This window comes from Liolophura sinensis, chromosome 8 (assembly GCF_032854445.1).
Source record: "Liolophura sinensis isolate JHLJ2023 chromosome 8, CUHK_Ljap_v2, whole genome shotgun sequence".
NCBI lineage: Eukaryota > Metazoa > Mollusca > Polyplacophora > Chitonida > Chitonidae > Liolophura > Liolophura sinensis.
In genome coordinates this window covers 21,355,730-21,375,033 of record NC_088302.1, presented here as the reverse complement: position 1 = coordinate 21,375,033, position 19,304 = coordinate 21,355,730, and the positions used below count along the sequence as shown (strand labels likewise).

The following is a 19,304-nucleotide window of genomic DNA, read 5'->3' as shown; positions in this document are numbered from 1 at the left end:
GAAATCGCGTCCAACATTTATAATCATTAAATAGTCCTGTCAGGATGGTGTCTCCTTGCAGCTGACCATGCAACACACTCCAAACTGGATATACACAATTAACCCAGTCACAATGCTGGCACCAGGATGACCTAGCTATTATGCAGTGCAGATTCATCCCTGTAATATCTGTGCTAAGCATTAATCATGAAGTACCAACTGAACACAAGTATTCCGCTTAAAGTGACTTGTTGAAGTGCGTGTATATGTACTTTATAACCACTTGATCATAATACTACTGACTTCCCGACCATTGTTATTCAGCCTTGTCAAGGACTTTTGCTCACGTGTACATGCAGACATCTGGCACAAAACACTCGAACTCCAGAATTTTCCAGTACGTCAAAAATGTTGGCAGTTTTCTCTTTACACTCCAAATTGCAGACACTCCGAAGTGCGGATACATGTGCTTTATTAGCATTCAGCCATAATTATGCTATTGACCACTGGACCATTGCTATGTTCAGCCTTGTCAAGGGTTTTCACTCACATGTTCATGCAGACATATGATACAAATCTCTCTTACTTCAGAGCACAAAAATATAAGTATGTCAAAAAGCGTAGTAGCTTCCTCTGGAGGAGACTCGAAATTCCTGCACTCATTAATAAGACTGACTGATGAGTCTCCAGGGGAAACTACCACACTTTTTGACTTTATGAAAAAAAAGTCACCTATGCAACCAATATTTTGAAACATTCTTAGAGAACTATGGGGTGTAAAGAAATAATCTGCATAGTTTTATGAAACTTGCATATTTAATGTCACAAACAAATCATTTTTAGTCTCATGTTCATAATAATTGTATGCAGAACTTTCACCGAAAAAAGTGCTCTAGTGGTTGAAAATTTACAGTGCATGTAATTTAAAAAATCACCACTGTGGAAATGGCCACACAAACATTTTACTGCCACTGTTTTGGCACCAAGGCTTGATTCAACTCTGAGAGCAGTGGTAATCTAGAAATTCCCTGTAATAAAGATCGTGATTAACACTGTATCACGTCCCACTCCTTAAAAGTGACTGAAAGAAAAACAAAAACAACTCGATGTCACAATTACATATTTTAGATTTATTTTTGAGTCACTTCCCAGAGTGCTTTACTCAACATTTCAGCATGACTGGACACAATATTGCATTTTACAACAATACAAAATAAAGCCGCAAGTTTTTATGTGACAGTGTAATAATATATTTCACGAACACATATCATCATGAACACATGGCAGACTGACCAATAAATGTGTGAAAATAAACATTTCAAATACATTGTACTCCAGAAAACTAATACATTGGTCAATAATGGGCAAAAAATCCGATGAAGCACCTGAACAGTTTTGCTTAAAAATGTTTTAGATCAAATAAAGAAAAACCCAAAAAGAGAATAAACTACTTTTGTTTTAATATGAAGAATTTCTTTTAGCAATAGGTTTCATTGTGTAATATGGAGTTTGTTTATTTGAGTTTTCAATAAGTAAACAATTTAAACACAAACTAGAGTACATCAACAGCACATAAAGTTTTTCTTTCCCTGCCAAAAACGATCACTTATTTACTTGAACTGCTTTCCTTCCATCCTGTATACCATCCTAATTTGTAACAAGATTACCAATTATGTCCAAAATCCTACTTTTGCATTAATACTAAGATATCCACAAAGTCGCAACCCCGTGTTTCGGCTGCTCCATATATACTTTAACTCTTGCTACCACATTGGAAACTTATTATGCAGCCATTTTTCTATTGAAATTTGCTAACCATTTTGGGGTGTATGGATGTTACCCAAGGCAAAAGAAAACAAAGGATGGGGAGAATGGCAAAATAACTCTTAATAATTACTTAACAAGATTCTATTTAATTGTAATCATGAACAGAAATGAAGTTATTTATGGAAGGCTGCTCATCATTAAGAGAGCAATAACTTGAAAGGTCACAAGAGAAATCCAGTTATGTTATTACGTGACAATCTGAGTTTGGTTTCTGTTGCATGAAGCTTACAGCATACCTTACAGGTTTTAATGGATCCAAACTGCAGAGGGAGCTTTTCCAGACAAGGTTGATTCACATGAGCATCTGTATGTGTAACTTCCCATGTAATTAAGTTGTGGTGCACATAACAACTTCTGCATCTGGACCAATCACTGTCCACCACATTTGAATAAAAATAAGGGAGCACACTCTGCATTACCAGTACATTATCACACAAATATCAAATTATATTTCACTAGCGTTTTCGTGGATTTGCGAACAATTCTAACATGCTGAAATGTGTAAGTTTGACAGCTATGATGTTGACTGTCTGTATAGCCAGCACAAGCGCTAAAGCTAGTCATGTTCAGTTGGAGTACTGGTAGACCAACAACAACACCCACCATTGGATCCCTTCCCTGGTTTCATGCATTATCGTTTCACAAAGTTCAAATCAGTCTGTCTGATCACAGCTGTTGTGAGATTCTTTCAGAAGACAGTGAGCAGGGCAAAGACACCGTAGACGAGAGCACAGGGGTAGGCCACTAAGGGCTGCTGATGGTCCATAGCTAGGGCGGAGACAAATAACTTAGACGCAGACAAACTGCACCAAACCACGGCCAGCGAGGTGAGAACAGTTCCAACTATTCCTCTGCAATACAGAAAAAAATAATGTATTGTTAAAATATTTAATTAATATGACTAATTTGATTGCCTATGGCAGTCAGATTTATTAGTAAAGAGCACTTTAAGTACATCCTCAATAGAGGTGCACTCTACAAATAACATCCTCTACAGAGTTGCACTTCATGTTTAACATCCTTTACAAAGGTGCATTTTACCATTAACATCTATCACAGAGATGCAATTTACCCTTAACATCCTCAAAAGAGGTGCACTCTACTAGTAACACCCTACACAGAAATGCACTTTACCTTTAACATCTGCCACAGAGGTGCACTTTACCCCTGACATTATCCACAGTGGTGCACTTTACCCCTGACAATCTCCACAGAGGTGCACTTCACCCTTGACATTCTCCACAGAGGTGCGCTTTACCCTTAACATCCTCCACAGAGGTGCACTTTACCCTTAACATCCTCCACAGAGGTGCACGTTACCCTCCACAGAGGTGCATTTTACCCTTAACATCCTCTACAGAGGTGCACTTCACCCTTGACATCCTCTACAGAGGTGCACTTCACCCTTAACATCCTCCACAGAGGTGCACTTTACCCTTGACCCTCCACAGAGGTGCACTTTACCTTTAACACCCTCAGTCCTCAGCAGAGATGGACTTTATCTTCAACATCCTCGGCAGAGGATCACGTCGTTACAGAGGATTAGGAGGCTTTATGACGTAACACCACTTCAGCAATATTGTGACCAGTACAGAGGATTACAGTGAAATCTGAGCTATCTAGTTCTACTTCTAGCCATATCTAACTACAGTTCTTGCTGCAGCTTGTTCATGGAGCATAAGCTGAGACCATGAACCCGGTACAAGTGGTACACTAGTAATTAGCCGAAACCCAACAGCTGGGGGCAAATGAAGATGCAAAAAGGTACACTTATTTTGTCCAAAGCAAATCCGGGGATAATGTCTGGTGTATATAAGTAAGTGCTCTTCTGGCAAAGGCCTGGCAAACCGAATCAATTTGAGGAGGCAATCTGGTAAATGCCAACTTTGCTATCTCAACCAGAACTATGTGTATACTATGCCCCTTTGGGAACTTCATTATTCTGTATGCTGGCACCTGTGTACAGCATCAATTAGGCGCTGAGTTTCAAACAAATGGAAATTTGACATATGGTATGTGAAGATACTGGGCTTTTGCTAGTACTTGGGCTGCTATTCCACTCTATAGACTTGTAACTCTTCCTTAACATTTTTTCCTTAATATTTTTGGACATTATGTGAACGTAAGAGACAAATCAGTTATCGTAGCAAGTATGAATAAATTTATGGGAATTTTGTCTACATATACGTGTACATGTAGCGAACACCTATGAATCAACAGTACAGCAAAATGGGCAAAATTCTGTATTTGCCCTAAAAAAAATGACTCCCAAAAGCACATATTAGAGGCCATAAAACAATACTTTTGGAGCTGAACCTTTCATTTTCCCAGCAGGACATCATTCTACCTTCCAAGCAAAACCTTAAAATACATGCATGTATTAAAGGTCAAGGGGACTGTCAGAATCAGGCAAAGGGGCAACTTAGTCAAGGACAAAGTATACATGCAAGTACACTGTACACTCGGTCTGAATGAGATAAACAACTAATAACTTAAATTCTTGTAAATCATCTCTTTTTATCATAATCTTGTGTACACAATGTATCAGAAGCAGTCTACAAAATCCATTAAATGTACCCCAGGGCAAAGTCTAGGTTAGATACTTCTGGTGTTACTCAAGGTATGCTTGTGCTGTTTATAAAGTATTATTAAAGGTTTAATGCGTAATTAATTGTTTTAAAATATCTGATACTCTCCACTTTATCGCTCAAGAAAAATACATTCCTTGTAAAACACTATATCAGCAATCAGAAACCTGATAATAATGACTCTGGCTTTTTTTTTTTATCAAAAGACCACACTACTTAGAAGTTTGTTGAACCAAGGGGCCAAGATGGAAACATGACTATGATGGTTTTTAAAGTAGTCCTATGACTAACCAATTTTGAAACAGAAACTAGTGAACCATCTGGAAGTTGACAACCATCATTACACCTCAGATATGTGTAACCACAGAAGTTTTTCCTGCAAGCATCAGTATGGGTCAAAGTATCAGTTTTGGGTACAAAAAAACTTCAAAGAAACTGGTGTGACAGTTGAGTACAATTTTATGGTCTTGAATAATGTAAGCAAGAACCCAAATGTACTATATCTTCACCAGGAACCATAAATAAGACTCACTTTTATCAGGAAACCCTTATCAAACTTCAGAGACACTACTGGTTACTCCGAGAGAATGATAGAGCATGACAAATTTGCTCTGTCAGATATAAAGTGGAATGTCCATGAACATTTAGCTCAGATCCCAAAAATGATCTCTACAACATTTACAGCCTTACAGCCTCATAGCTAGGTCAGGCAAGACAGACATTCTGACCAATCACCACTAAATACACATGGTTTATTGGACAGCTACATGTTATCCCTAACAGAGTTTGACATCCTTAATCCTTACAGCCCAGATCAGGATTAATGATTACGGCAGCCAGTGTGGATCTATTATTAAACCTACCACTACCCTCTCCCCCCCCCACCACTGATTGGTTGATTGTGCAGAACTTTAATTGGTTACATAAACAGACCCAAACAAATATTGTTTTTTTCACAAGTCACATGATACAATAGGACTATTTTTACCTTTACTGACAAAAGAGTTTGAACATAAAACTTCTCTATCATAAGGATTTGCGTTCCCCCAAGGTATATGGTCATATTACCTTCTAGGTTGAGGAGATCTAGAAACAGTGATCCCCTTCCCAAAATACGCTCCTCATTTTCTATTTCTTGATGGGTGGAAGAGGTGTGAATTTCTCACATAATATTTGACACCTGGTATGAACTTTACCGTTTTGCTCTGTATCTCTGGTTGGGAAGGGTAAATGTCTACAGCCTTGGTCAGAGCAGGGTCAGAGATATGAATATAAGGCCAAGGTACTCAAATGACTGGGTATAGGTACTATCAATATTGTCCATCTCCACAGTCTGACAGTTGGATGATGGGAGAGGGGGGGACAAGAAGGGGGTGGGGTTTGTTTGATTCTACAGGGTGCCCCCTCACCAGCCAAAAGTCTGCTGGCCCACAGGCATATCCACTACTGCTGAAGTAATATTTCCAAAAATATACCTAACATAAATATATATTACTACAGAGCACATTCAATGGCCAGAGGGTCATCTGCTTGGAAGCAGAATCCCAATCAGTACTGAGTATCATTAAGAATTAATGCTTTGATGTATGCTAAAATACTATGACGCCATATACCCTAGTTCTTCAACCTTTTCGATCGCCCCTGCGACCAATATTTTGTAACATTCTGAGAGAACTATGGGGTGTAGAGAAAAAATCTTCACAGTTTTATGAAGCTTGCATCATTAGTGACACCAGCAAATCATTTTTTGGTGTCATTTTCAAAATAATTGTATGCATAAATTTGACTGAAGTAAGTGCTTTAGTGGTTGAAAAGGTTGAAGGTTTACAGTATGTGATAATTCACAAAAGTCTGGAGAATAATGCCAAAAGTAAGGCACATTGAATCATAAATTACTTGAACTGAAAGAGTTGTAATACAGTGTCTGAAAGTGAAATGCTTTCTAAAAAGTTGCGTATATATTATTATTCTTGACAATTTTCTCTAGGTTTCTAAAAGAACCATTCATATGACAGAACAAATGAAAAACAATTCTTGAAGCCTCTGTATGGTATAAAACATGAAATATGTAAAGATACAGTTAAAGGTGAAACATACAATTTCTGTAACATCTAAATTTTAACACTAACAGTTGCCAAATATGCTTGACCTTAACAGTTTTTAACCTCAAAAACTACTGAAATGTAAATGTTTGTAGGTAAAAACGATGCAAATATTAGGATATATCCACAGGATGCTATCACATACGAGAAAAGTTAAACAATTTACCTGTCCCTGTAGGGGTGCTATCTAGTCTGTAACTGAAGCGAGGAAGCACATCCGGAGAGCGGGGGTGGGGAGCCTATCATTCACAGTTACATCTCCTCCCCTAACCCTCCAGGACTATCAGGCCCCATCCCTGTAACTGTATATCATGTAACGACTGCTAAATGGCACCCGTGGCTGGCAGGTTGGCCATGGCCAATAACCTTAGGTTTACTCAGGACGTGGTGTTTTTTTTCTTCTTCTTTCCCCACAAGACATCACGAGAATATACACATTTTTTGTGCATGTAAGTTATGATTAAGGATTTTATCAGGTTTTATCTCTCTCTGACTGTTTACCCGTGTAGTCACAAAATTTACCAGCAGTGAACTACGGCAGACCACACACTATCTCCAGACTGACAAGGCCGCAATGATGATGTATGTAGTAGTAATCGCTACACAAATGTTGCCTGATGCCGTGCTTTATCCGATCACAAAATCTAGGAAACAGCCTGTCCTGCATTATTTATTAATCTGTCTGGTGCAGTACACAAAATTACATTGTTCTGGGTGTAAAAACAAACATTTTATGGGCCATTCAACTTGAAATTATTAAGTTCAATTGTAAAAATAAATTAAAGCTGTTTAGAAAATGTCAGTTCTGAGGTTCAAGTCGTTTTGGGGGTTTCACATCAGGTTGAATAATAGTCTCTCCATGCTATGCTGTTTCCAGGGGTCAAGATACCCTTTTTCATACATCTATCTATACCATGAATATGCTAACTAATACACTTGCGATATAAATTCGCTTATAAAAACATATTTTCACAAGCAAATAAAATATATCTCTGGGTGCTAAAACTCATATCTGTCCAGTACATCAGAACAACATCATACACCCTTCCAAACAAACTACAGTATCTTCCTAAGATGAATAGAACTCTAAAAATCATGCAAAAAAAAACCCCATGGCAATGTTCGAAATTTTAGGCCCAATATTGTAACAGTATTTATCTACAAAAGACAGAACTGTTACACTATCACCTAAGGTGAAAGGTTTATTTGCGGGCTTGGAAGACTATACTGTACAAACAGAACTTTCTCGTCAGATAAATCATTATCATTGCTACAAGCTAGAACTGCCCACTCCAAACTTAACCCAATGTACATTCCATGTTCTTCTGGCCACGGTCAGGTCAGGTCAGGTCATCTCAGGGACAAGGAAATAAAACATCATAATCACCTCATTTTAAAACACAAATAGTAACCCAGTACTATTACTGGTGCTGTACTATCCCAATTCTTCAACCATTTTGCATATAAAAGAGCAACTTTCATAGCAATTTATGCACACTTATAATTTGATTAGAGACAAAACTACATTGGTTGGATAGGCCATTTTCAGGGCTTCACAAAGAGTATTATTTTATCAATCTACACAGAATAATGCCTTCAGAATATACTTGAATAAACAACTTTCAAACATGCAAAAATTTTGAAGAATTACAGTACATGTAAACTTTGGTTTGCACAAATTCATTTTTCCCTTAAAGACGTTTTTCTGAAAAGAAATTAATTAATTTTCACAAAAAAAAAAATTCTTAAGAAAATGGCCCTATAAGATGAATGAATAAATCAGAATCAAGCAAAACGTGTCATTTGAAAACTGCTCAAATTTATTTAAAATACAGTATTTCACATTATGGGATACAATCAGCCCGACTGTGCAGGTTCTCCGTATAGGATTCTACTGCATGGCCACAGGCAGAGCACTTAATCATAATCTGTTACTTGAATTAGAATGAATGAGGTTTACACCACAATGGCACTATTTAAGATCCGTCATGAGGAGATTTGGATTTATTTATTTATTTGATTTATTTGGTTGCCTTGCATGTTTTATATAATCAGTGTGGAAGAGAAATTCTGTGAATTTACTTGTTATATAGCCCGAGCTTCACTGGACAAAGTTTGTAACCAGCTGATGATGTTGGCAGTTCTGAGAATGGAGATTTTATTTACTTTACAGTGAGATGACCAGCCGCAAACAATATAGCCAACCTGATTTATTTATTTATTTGATTGGTGTTTTACACCTTACTCAAGAATATTTCACTTATACCACAGTGGCCAGTATTATGGTGGGAAGAAACCAGGCGGAGCCCGGAAGAAACTCACAACCTTATGCAGGTTGCTGCAGATCCTTCCCACTTACGACCACATTGGCAAGAGGCTCTTCAGTCATGACGCTGCGCTTGCGCACTAACTAAATGAGCCACAGAGGCCCCCATCATTTGGAGAAGAATACCATGTTACTGGTCTTTTCACATACCAAACAGAACTCCTCTTAGCTGTTATGCAGCAAACTCATCCAACAAACTCACATGTTTTGATGTGCATGACGTACAATTGAATGAAACACTGGCAATATTTCAGCCTTATCGTTCTGATCAGATTTTTATAATAATAAGGTAAATAACCATTAATAAACAACTATATAGCAAATTATCAACCATGTTACACAGTGCCTTCTTGGCCAAGTTCTGGCTAGTTTCCTGTACATGGGAGGCTCTGCCAACAACCTGCGAATCGCTGTGGGTTTTCTCCGGGCTCTGTCTGGTTTCCTCTCACCATAATTCTGGCCGGCGTCCAATTGGTGAAATATTCTTGAGTACGGCATAAAACACCAATCCCATAAATAAATAAATCCATTTACACAACTTGTCCACATTGGATTGGCTAGATTATTTGTGGCTGGTCATCTCACTATAAAGTAAATAAAATCTCCATTGTCAGAATTGCCAACATCACCAGCTGGTTACAAGCTTTGTCCAGTGAAGCTCAGGCTATATAACAAGTAAATTCACAGAATTTATCTTCCACACTGATTATATAAAACATGAAACACAGAAAAAGCTGATAGAATAAGACACGATGGTGTACCAGGACAGGATAGAAAGTCTATAACAGACAGATGGGATAGACACAAAGATAACATAGACACATACAAAGAGGATTGACACAAATTTATGATAGGACAGGCAGATTGATGAGATTGACTGACATAGACAGAATAGACGGAGAGGATGGACAGATGAACAGACAGGCAGACGAACAGGCTCAAATAAATATGCTTCACTGTGCTCATGCAGAAGCGTGAGATAACAAGAACAGATATAGTTCCTGCTGTTGGGTGTAAAATCACAATTTGTCAACCTGCACAATAAGTGCAGATTCACCATGTCAGTCATCCAAGGCTTGTTCATTCACCAAATTCCATCAATTCATTCCGTCGTGACATTTTCCTTTCCATAAATGGCATTGCCTGGGATTAAAATGCCATAAGGCGTTGTGATTTAAGAGAAAAGTTGCGAAAAACTGATTTGTGAAGCTTTATGAAAGTTGGCCCAGCAAGAAAGATGATTCTGCTTTCCATATTAAAGTTAAAAGAATTGATTCCATGGGCAGGAGGTTGGGTGAGCCTTGCTGCGGTACAAGCAATGAGAGCCAGCTGCATAATGAGGGATGCAGAAAGAGGTGAAATGGTCCTCACCTCGCCTCCTTCCCCGCCCCCACCCCTCAAATCGGTCTCTACCGTCTGGGTGCAATCATAATATCTCCAGGCTAAGTGCAGTTTTCAGCAGATCAATTAGCCCATGAACTCAGCTGTTCCATGTAAACTATAGGTATATGTACAGAGGCTCTACGGCTACTAGTAATGGCATATACTCAGACACCTGTACATGTACACATGATAACCAGAGATAACAAACTGGTCTCACAAGTGCAAAATGACCACTGACCAATGCATGACCAGCAAGATCAAAGGCTAGAATCCAACTCCTACTGGCACAGATACAGGTCTGTTTATTTATTTGATAGGTGTTTGACACTGTACTCAAGAATCTTTCACTTATGTAGTAAGTCAGCATTATGCTGAAAGGCAACCGGGCAGACCCAAAGGAAATGCATCACGATCTGCAGATTTGCCGGTAAATCTTGAGGTATAGCCAATGAAGAAAAGCCCCAAAGTTTCATTAGTCCTGGTACTACAGTTTGTGGTAAAAACAGTCCTGACTGCTGTAGTAGGATCAGAAAAAAGTAGACAACACCAATGAAATAAATAAATAAGTAAATAAATAGCATTTGGATTAAAATGTAGTACATGTGACCAATTTGTTGCTGTATAACTTTGAAATTTCTTGACCAAAAGTAAACAGAAAAAGTTCCTAAATGAATCCACACATAGGAAAACCATATCATTTTTAGCATTCAGGCCAAATTATTCAAGGGTCAGAAGGATAAGATTAGTTGTCTTGAATGCACAATATACCTTAAACATGGTCAAATGTATCGCCATGGCCCCTAAATCCTCACACAATTTGACCAATTTTAATTCGGATTCAATTTGAAAATAATAATTCATAAGATTTTCAATACTAAAAATGTAGTGCTCAAAACTTTTCTAATATGCCAAAACATGAACAAAACATGTCAGTGGTAGAGTTTGTTGAAGCTTCAGCATAGGTTTCATTATTAGAATGCAGCTACAGCTTGGATGAATAACACAACTACAATATTACCCACAATGATCTCCAAATATCTGCACATGAAAATGTAGGTTTCGTTATCACAGAGTATACGGACAGCACACCAAGGAGCAGAAAGTTAGAACATACATGTACCCCAGGCTATCAGCCTTTAAGCATGGGTCGCACTCTCAGACCTAATGACTGACTGCTGCTCTATCTTACATCCAGCTCCCTGCTGTCAAATTGGGGGACCAAATCCAAACAAAAAAGCAGGCCCCCTGCTGAAACCAACAGCTTCCAGCCCTGTCAATACATATATCATATCAGCCATAACAGCCTATACCAGATGACACCCAGATATGAATCTATCCTATGAAACTGAGCCACTGGCATCTATTGGACCATGATCAAGTGACAGCCTGTCACCGTCAAAAGCTGTTCAAATTTGGGATAAAATTACTAGTTGCATCTGGCCTCCATAATAAAAATGTATTCGCAGATCAGGCTGGTTTTTCAAAATAATCAAAAAAGTGAGCCTGCACAAAATTTTTTTAAATAAAATTTTGTTGTAAGAATTCCTGTACTCCCTACTGGTTTGAACCATCAGCTATTACATAATATATATGTCAAAGCTTTTTTAAGAGAACACAAATGGCTATATTTTTTGTTCTGAAAACAGACATAACAGCCTAAACTCCGTACATCATTCTGTTTTTTTTCAAATGGCCCAGAACCCGGCTTTTATCTGTAACTTGTGATGCTGAAGATACAGGTAAGTGTCAATTCAAATATCATGAACCAGTCTGACTTGGTATATACCTCGACTTTTAAACTGAACTGGCAACTTGTGAAAAAGTGAGAAAGACTGAGAGACGAAGAGTGAAGCTATGCAGCCCCTCTCTGATAGTGGTAGGGAACTCATTAGCGGCAGTTAAAATGTTCTAATTGCTCTAAGATGTTCAAAATTTGCACACTGATTCTATTCTGTAGAACAATATACCAATCACAATTTGAGTTCTTTTTTTCTGCTGAATTTGGCTTTCTAAGCACCTGCAATTCATGACTTTAGTCTTACTAACATACGTTGCTTGATCACACATGGATATGATCCTGAAGTATGGAAAACCTAATGAATCATTAGGTGACATCCTGCCATAGCCAAAACCTGCTCGTATTTTTTATAAAATGACTAGGTACTTATGACCCTCAAAATAAAAAAAAAAAAATAAAAAAATTTCAAAAATGGTGTCATATTTTTTACTCATATGTGGCTTAATCAATGTAGCCCCCAATGACAAAGTGTTACTTGTAGCTGTTTCATAACCAACAAAGGCAACAAAAAGATAAAGCAGCTTATCGTGAAGAAGTCAGAAAGTGACATTTAAAAACAAAAAAACAGGCATTCTAAGAACTTTTGCAATATATATATGTATGCACTAAAAATTTCCTGTCAAGTCTTTTTCTTAGCTATGACATATGCCAAGTTGTGTGCTCTGACTGTGTCTCACAAGAAAAACTACATATTTCATTACAAATATTTCAAATGAAAAACATATCTGGAGGAGCATACCGTTAAAAAGTGAGGAATGAGCAATTACCCTAGTCAGGGATAATTAAAATCGGATGTAAACCATTTGACCTGTCATAGAAGAGACACTTTACCAATCGACCAGAAGGCGACAACTCCATGAGACATGTGTTTGGTTCTCCCTTATCTGGCTCTCAGGTGACAAGGAAATGAAGTACTGTGCACACTGATTTTTTTCATTGGTTGGCTGTTTACGAAATGTCCTTAAGGCAATTATTTCACTAGTATATTCTCTACACAAGGATTTAATTTGAAAAAGAAAAAAGTTTTAAATGTTATTCTGTTTTCCTCTTGACACTGATACTGACTGACAATCAGTTCAGGAGGATGTATTGATGAGTGAAATCAATAAATGAGGATAGGTGCAATTACTGGTAATCTGTAAAGAAGAGTGGCTTTACTACTGTAAATCAGTAAAGGAGGACAGGTGTAATTACTATAAATCAGTAAAGGAGGACAGGTGTAATTACTGTAAATCAGTAAAGGAGGACAGGTGTAATTACTGTAAATCAGTAAAGGAGGACAAGTGTAATTACTGTAAATCGGTAAAGGCCAATAGGTGTACCTAATGTAAATCTTTAAAGGATGGTAAGTGTAATTCCTTTAAATCAGTACAGAAGGTTAGGTGTACTCACCGTAAATCAGTAAATGAGCCTGACTACACTCTATACTGAAAATGTAAATCAGTACCGAAGGGGTGAATGTACTTACTGTAATGATATGAGGATGGAGGAGAAGGATAGAGCTATCATGGGCAGGAGACAGTATCCGAGTACGCTGACGATACAGCTGGCTGACACGCCTGTCACGCTCATCAGGTTCAGTAGACAGTACATAGCCAGACAACCGACCACGCCTATCCCATAGATGTAACCGAAATGTAGTTTACCAGACTGAAACAGAGCCGAAAACAACCAAATTAAGCGAAAGTACCTCGGATGAAAAGCAGTCGATGCATTTACAACAACATAGGCAACAAATCAAATGGTACAGAACGACAAGTGAAAAACAAAAACCATGCCAAAAAAATGAATTTGAAATCTATGAATTTCTGAAATTCTTAAATCGACAGCAGTTCTGAAGATTGATATGCTACATAAGCCTGCATGCATGGCCACACAGCTTCTGACATTTCAACAAACCAGTTCTGAAACTCATTTATATTAAGCTGATGCATGCTGGATTACTCTCTGCTTGTATGTGTGAAGGTCTGTCAACAACCTGTAGATGGTTGTGGGTTTTCCCCAAGGTCTCTCTGGTTTTCAGTTTTTCTCATCACAACGTTGACAGCTAGTCATCGTATAAGTGAAATATTCTTGAATATAGCATAAAACATGAATCAAATAAATTAATAAATAAATAAATCATTAATATTATTTTTTCTTTCATTTTATATCTTTATTACATAACACAGTTTTTTCTTCACCTTACACGAAAAATGTCACTAAAATAGAGTATACGACAAATAAGTCAAGTCTACGAGAAGAGGAAAGAGGAGTGAACCCAATGGAAGCCAGTGTCCTTTGTCTTGTATCTGACAAACCTTGCATCAGAAGCGGAATGCAATCACACTGTCTCATCGGCATCTGTAATTTATAAACATGACAATATTCATCCAATACTCACTAAGAGAAGTGAACCTCCGAATGCCAGACAGAAAACCAAAGGGCCGGCCAGATCTGTGTCTTGCATTATGGTATGGTCCGCACTTTTGAGGGGGTTTAACACTGTCATTGTCTATAAAACAAAATAAAGTGTTGATTATACATGTGTACACACCGCAAAATTAATAATGATCATATTTTTAAAGGGATACAGACTCAGAAAAGCAATATTAAGCTGAATATTGGAATTTTGCCTTTATTCAAGCATGACCAAGACAGCAGGATTTAACCCAAGAAATCCTATCTACACTGTCAGCCAATCGGCTTCGATTCTATATCCCTTTAAAATGGTAAGATGTCCTATAAACACTGGTGTTGTACATGTATAAACATTTATAACTGTAAGTTACTGAAAGTGAAATTACAAATGCCTAAGTGCAACTGGTCAGTGGAAGCCAGTAAAGAAAGCAAAATCCATGTTTCAGTTGGCCTGAAATTCATTCATGTGTGACCTGATTGTCAATAGTAATATATAGCCTTTAAAGAGTGCACTAACAGTTTTCATTAAAGAAAAAACTAAGGAATTTTGAGACAATCACACCTTTTGCATTTCTTTACCAACCCAGATATGATCCTATACATAGTACTCATAAATACATCATATCACATCAAGTATTTATGCAGACAAGGTCAACCATGTTACCTGCCCTAGTGCACATAAGTCTAAGTACGTACACAGTTAATCAGGTAAAGCTAATCAACTGTGATCAACTTTAATTAACAAACCATGGTGCTGCCAGCTAGCTCATTCTGTATCCAGACATGTACAATATTGCAATCACATAACACATGTACTAGTATATCCACAAAGTCATGCTCCATTGGTTTCATCAACAGAGAGAGTTCTTTCTTCCCATAAAACATTTCACATAAAGGGCTAGCATATTCACAGAAAACTAGACCGAATGTTTGAAAACATTATGGCACACTGTATCAAATAAGATTCTTTTATCTCGCACAGATAAGAATACAGGTGAAAGTGTATATGTACATGAATTCTTCAACTTTTCCTACTGCATCTGCCGTCAATATTTGAAATATTCCGAGAGAACTATGGGCTGCAGAGAAATAATTTGGATGGTTGTATGAAGTTTGCATCTTTAATGACAAAAACAAATCAGTTTTAGGATCATTTTATAATAGCATAACGCATAGTAGAAAAGGTTGAAGACTGACACTAGACATATTTGTGCTGTGGCACCGAATCTGTTGTATCTGACGTGAGACAATTATGATCCAAGACATTTCTAGCCACAATGATTTCACAGCGATAGGGGGCCTCATGAAACATTTGTGGCAAAACATCAACGATTTACCGCCTGCAGGTACTCAAGTGTCCTGGCACTGAGTCAAACCAGGCAAAAAGGAAAGAAAGGCAGAAATGTTCTGTTCCACAGTATCTTTCCAATCTCACAAAAAATACATTAATATTGCAGACATTTGCTTCATTTTTTGAACATGATATAAAGTAGATCATCGCTATCCTAACATCTTACTACCGCAACAGAAGTTACAACACTTTGGTACTGAGGGTAAACTTCCTCAGATGTACTATCCAGCAAAAAGAACAAACTGCAGTTCAAAAAATATTCTTTGATGAGAGGTTGTTCCATGATAAGATCTATCCACTGCAACAGCTAGAGAACATAACTGTCAAAAGAGGTGCGATGAAAACAATAAATCTATGTGATTATGTCTCTGTTTATTTATCTCATTGGTGTTTAGTGTTGTGCTTAAGACTTTTTTGGGGCTTATGACCCCAGTAAGGTTGAAGGGAGGAGGGAACTGGAGTACATGGAGTAGACTACGCACCTTAGCCATGTACCTGACAAACTTTTAACATAGATGAAGCCGAAACAATGAGGGCTAGATTTGAACATGCAACCTCAGTGATCAAGGGACTGATGATTGCAGGGTCAGCCAGCACTTTTCAACAAGTCTCTTTTAATATACCATGTCATGTATGGAAAAACTTGGAAAACAAATTAAATCAAAACTCTTGATTTTCGAACACACATTAAAAAAGGTAACTGAATATACTGCTAATACATATTCATAAATTATTAAAGAGGGCTAACCTATTATATCAATTTCAATTTAATAATTAGTATGATTTATTCATCACATATGTTGTGATTCTGACTAAAGAGTTTAATACAGTAGATCAAAGCCACAGCTCCCAGAAATGACTACTGCAATTCTTCAACCTTTTCGCATGTTTGCGAAGTGTTTATTCAAGCGTATTCTCAAGTCATTATTGTGTGGAGACTGATAAAATTATATTTTTTATGAAACCCTAAAACTGACCAATCCATCCAATGTAGTTTTATCTCCAAAATCTAAAGATGAAAATGCGCATAAATTTCACTGAAAGTTATTCTTTTCCATTTGAAAAAGTTGAGGGTTTAGGTAGCAAAGCATGTGTTGAATGAACCATCATGTGATGATTGAACCATCATGTGTTGATCGCACTATCATGTGTTGATCGCACCATAATGTGTTGATCGCACCATCATGTGTTGATTGCACCATCATGTCTTGATCTTGGTTCTCAGACGTGTGAGACTGGTCCATAAACCATTACAGCTTTATATCTATACCTCTTTACACACTATTCACAATCATAAAATGTTTAAACGAATCCTATATTTAACGAGAGGGTGCATGTGTAATGGTGTCAAATTGTAAAATTTGCTCTTCCCAGAGGCTCTCTATAATACAAAGACATGAACAAGCAGAAACTGCACATACAGTAACATTTTCAAATAATGTGACCTAAAAGCAGAAGGTGAAGGCTCTGTTCTGATTTTGCATTTTAAACCGTGACATGTGGAAGTATACTTATTAACATGCACGCACAAATGACTGTTCACATCAAAAACTCAGGGGCTTCCATGGCTGAGGAGATCCCACTAATCCAGTTGCTGTGAGTTTAAGCCTTTGGCCGTATGTGGGAAGGTCTGCCAGCACCCTGCGGATGATCATGAGTTTGCACGCGGCTCTGCTCAGTTTCCTCCCATCATAATGCTGGTCACCGTAGTATAAATGAAACATTCTTGAGTACGGCATAAAGCACCAATCAAATAAATACATGTAAATAAATAAAAAAACTTCTACTGCCACTGCAAATCTATAACGGCATCTTGTCAATAGAAGTCAAGAACTTTAACAGAATTTGTCAAATAGGTACCACAAGGACGTTTGAAATTAAACACACACACAAAAGTATGTTTGGTGTAAAAAGCTTCTCAATAAAAGCCATTTTGAATTCCCCCCTCCCCCTAATTCCCCATCAGATTCACTGAATATTCTGAATCAAAGCATAACAAATGTTTCATTCTGAACTAAGCTGAATTTCATTCATTCTGGCAGCGCCACTCATTAATGTGCAGAAAGCTATTATACCAGTCGTCCTGGTTTTTTACTGGTCCAGCAAATCAATAAGATAGAGTGCCGGAGTCAAGCAGTCAGCCCTCCCGATCTGCAGGCCCCAAATCCTCTCTGCCAATGGTTAAACCCCCATCAACACGGTATGACAATCAATGATACCAGAGCTCTTTGCTTTTCATACATGCGCATATTGCCAAATCAAAATTATCCTTCTTCTGTATATTTGCATAATCTAGCCCCTGCATAAGAATAAAGGCCTCGTGAATCAATTTCGTACTGTGTATCTAATATGATTTAATACCATCGATTTTGATTATGGCACTGGCGTTGGTAATAGTTCTTCTGTAGTAGTGAGTAGTGGCTGGTGGAAGAAAAATGGGATAGGAGGGGGGTGTTAATTATTAAACTCAGGCTACAAAGAGCCAATAATCTGAGCGAAGGGGCTAACTATGAGCCTTATTTACTGAAGTGATAAATGTAGACTACCATTATCAACACAATGCAACATTATATTCCAAATGCATCAATAGCCACCGATAGCATTTCCAACATAATACAGTACATATGAAGTACTTAAATACAACACTATACACTGCCAACACAATACAACTCTCCCTACAACTACTTAAGCATTTCTTTGCCTACAAGTAGGTCAATGATAACATACAGTATACTAGATATATGTACACTGAAAGGTTGACATGGAGATTGATTTTAATTTTAACTAAATTCTATACACAAACAGTTTCAAGAGAAATTGTGTTGATCAATATAATTCTTCAGGCTATTTAATTATCAAACAGGTTCTATTATGTGTACTTATCATCCCCTTAAAGTAACAATTTGGATGGATGGGTGGGTGTATCAATAGTGTATCAGACAGTAATGGGGGGGAGGGAGGGGGATACAAGAGACTCAGAGATCCCGCAGCTAACCTCAAAGGCCGCAGCTGCTGTTGTACAACATTACAAGGACTTTATGCTCTCTTCACTGCAGCGCAGCACAGACCTCTTCAACAGTAGTGGAATGGTTCTCACTTTAAATAACACTGCACCTATTTTTTTTTATATGGGAGAGCTACCTTCTTAGTAACAGAAACATTACCAAGAAGATATCTGCCACAAATAGTTTCTTCTCTTGACTTCCAGGTTGGATATTAAGAAGGGATATGTACAAGAGGTGTATGTGTCCATGAAGCAGAGGCTGTAAAACCTGACCCTGCACCTTCAAACTGACAAGCACGGAGTGGAATCTGCATGCTGAGGTCATGATATTGATTCAGATGAAACCCCCACTCGTAAGCCCCATCAGGTTTGTCTCCAGCATCTTGTGCAGTGTTGCTAGCAGTCAGAGTGACAAGGCTCTTGCTGTAGCCGGCTGTGAATGATTAGTGATGTGGTACTGCTTATAACTGTACATTGTCAGGCTCTCAGCTCCCCCCTAACATACCCTTAAGGTACTGTCGGGGTATCTGCCCCTCCCTGTATGAG

At 37.8% G+C, this 19,304-nt stretch overlaps 1 protein-coding gene across 1 annotated transcript in view; it reads right to left on the bottom strand.

The window, feature by feature from the left end:
* Nucleotides 1-1,088: 1,088 nt before the first annotated feature.
* The window catches only part of LOC135472475 (protein YIPF5-like), a 56,959-nt gene continuing 38,743 nt past the window's right edge, over nucleotides 1,089-19,304 (bottom strand). Inside the window, exons 4-6 of the mRNA XM_064751994.1 lie at nucleotides 14,387-14,497; nucleotides 13,472-13,653; nucleotides 1,089-2,657 (exon numbers count right to left, since the gene is read on the bottom strand). Coding sequence (XP_064608064.1) covers nucleotides 2,495-2,657; nucleotides 13,472-13,653; nucleotides 14,387-14,497 — 456 coding nt within the window. The 3' untranslated portion in view covers nucleotides 1,089-2,494. The remainder of the gene's footprint in view (nucleotides 2,658-13,471; nucleotides 13,654-14,386; nucleotides 14,498-19,304) is intronic.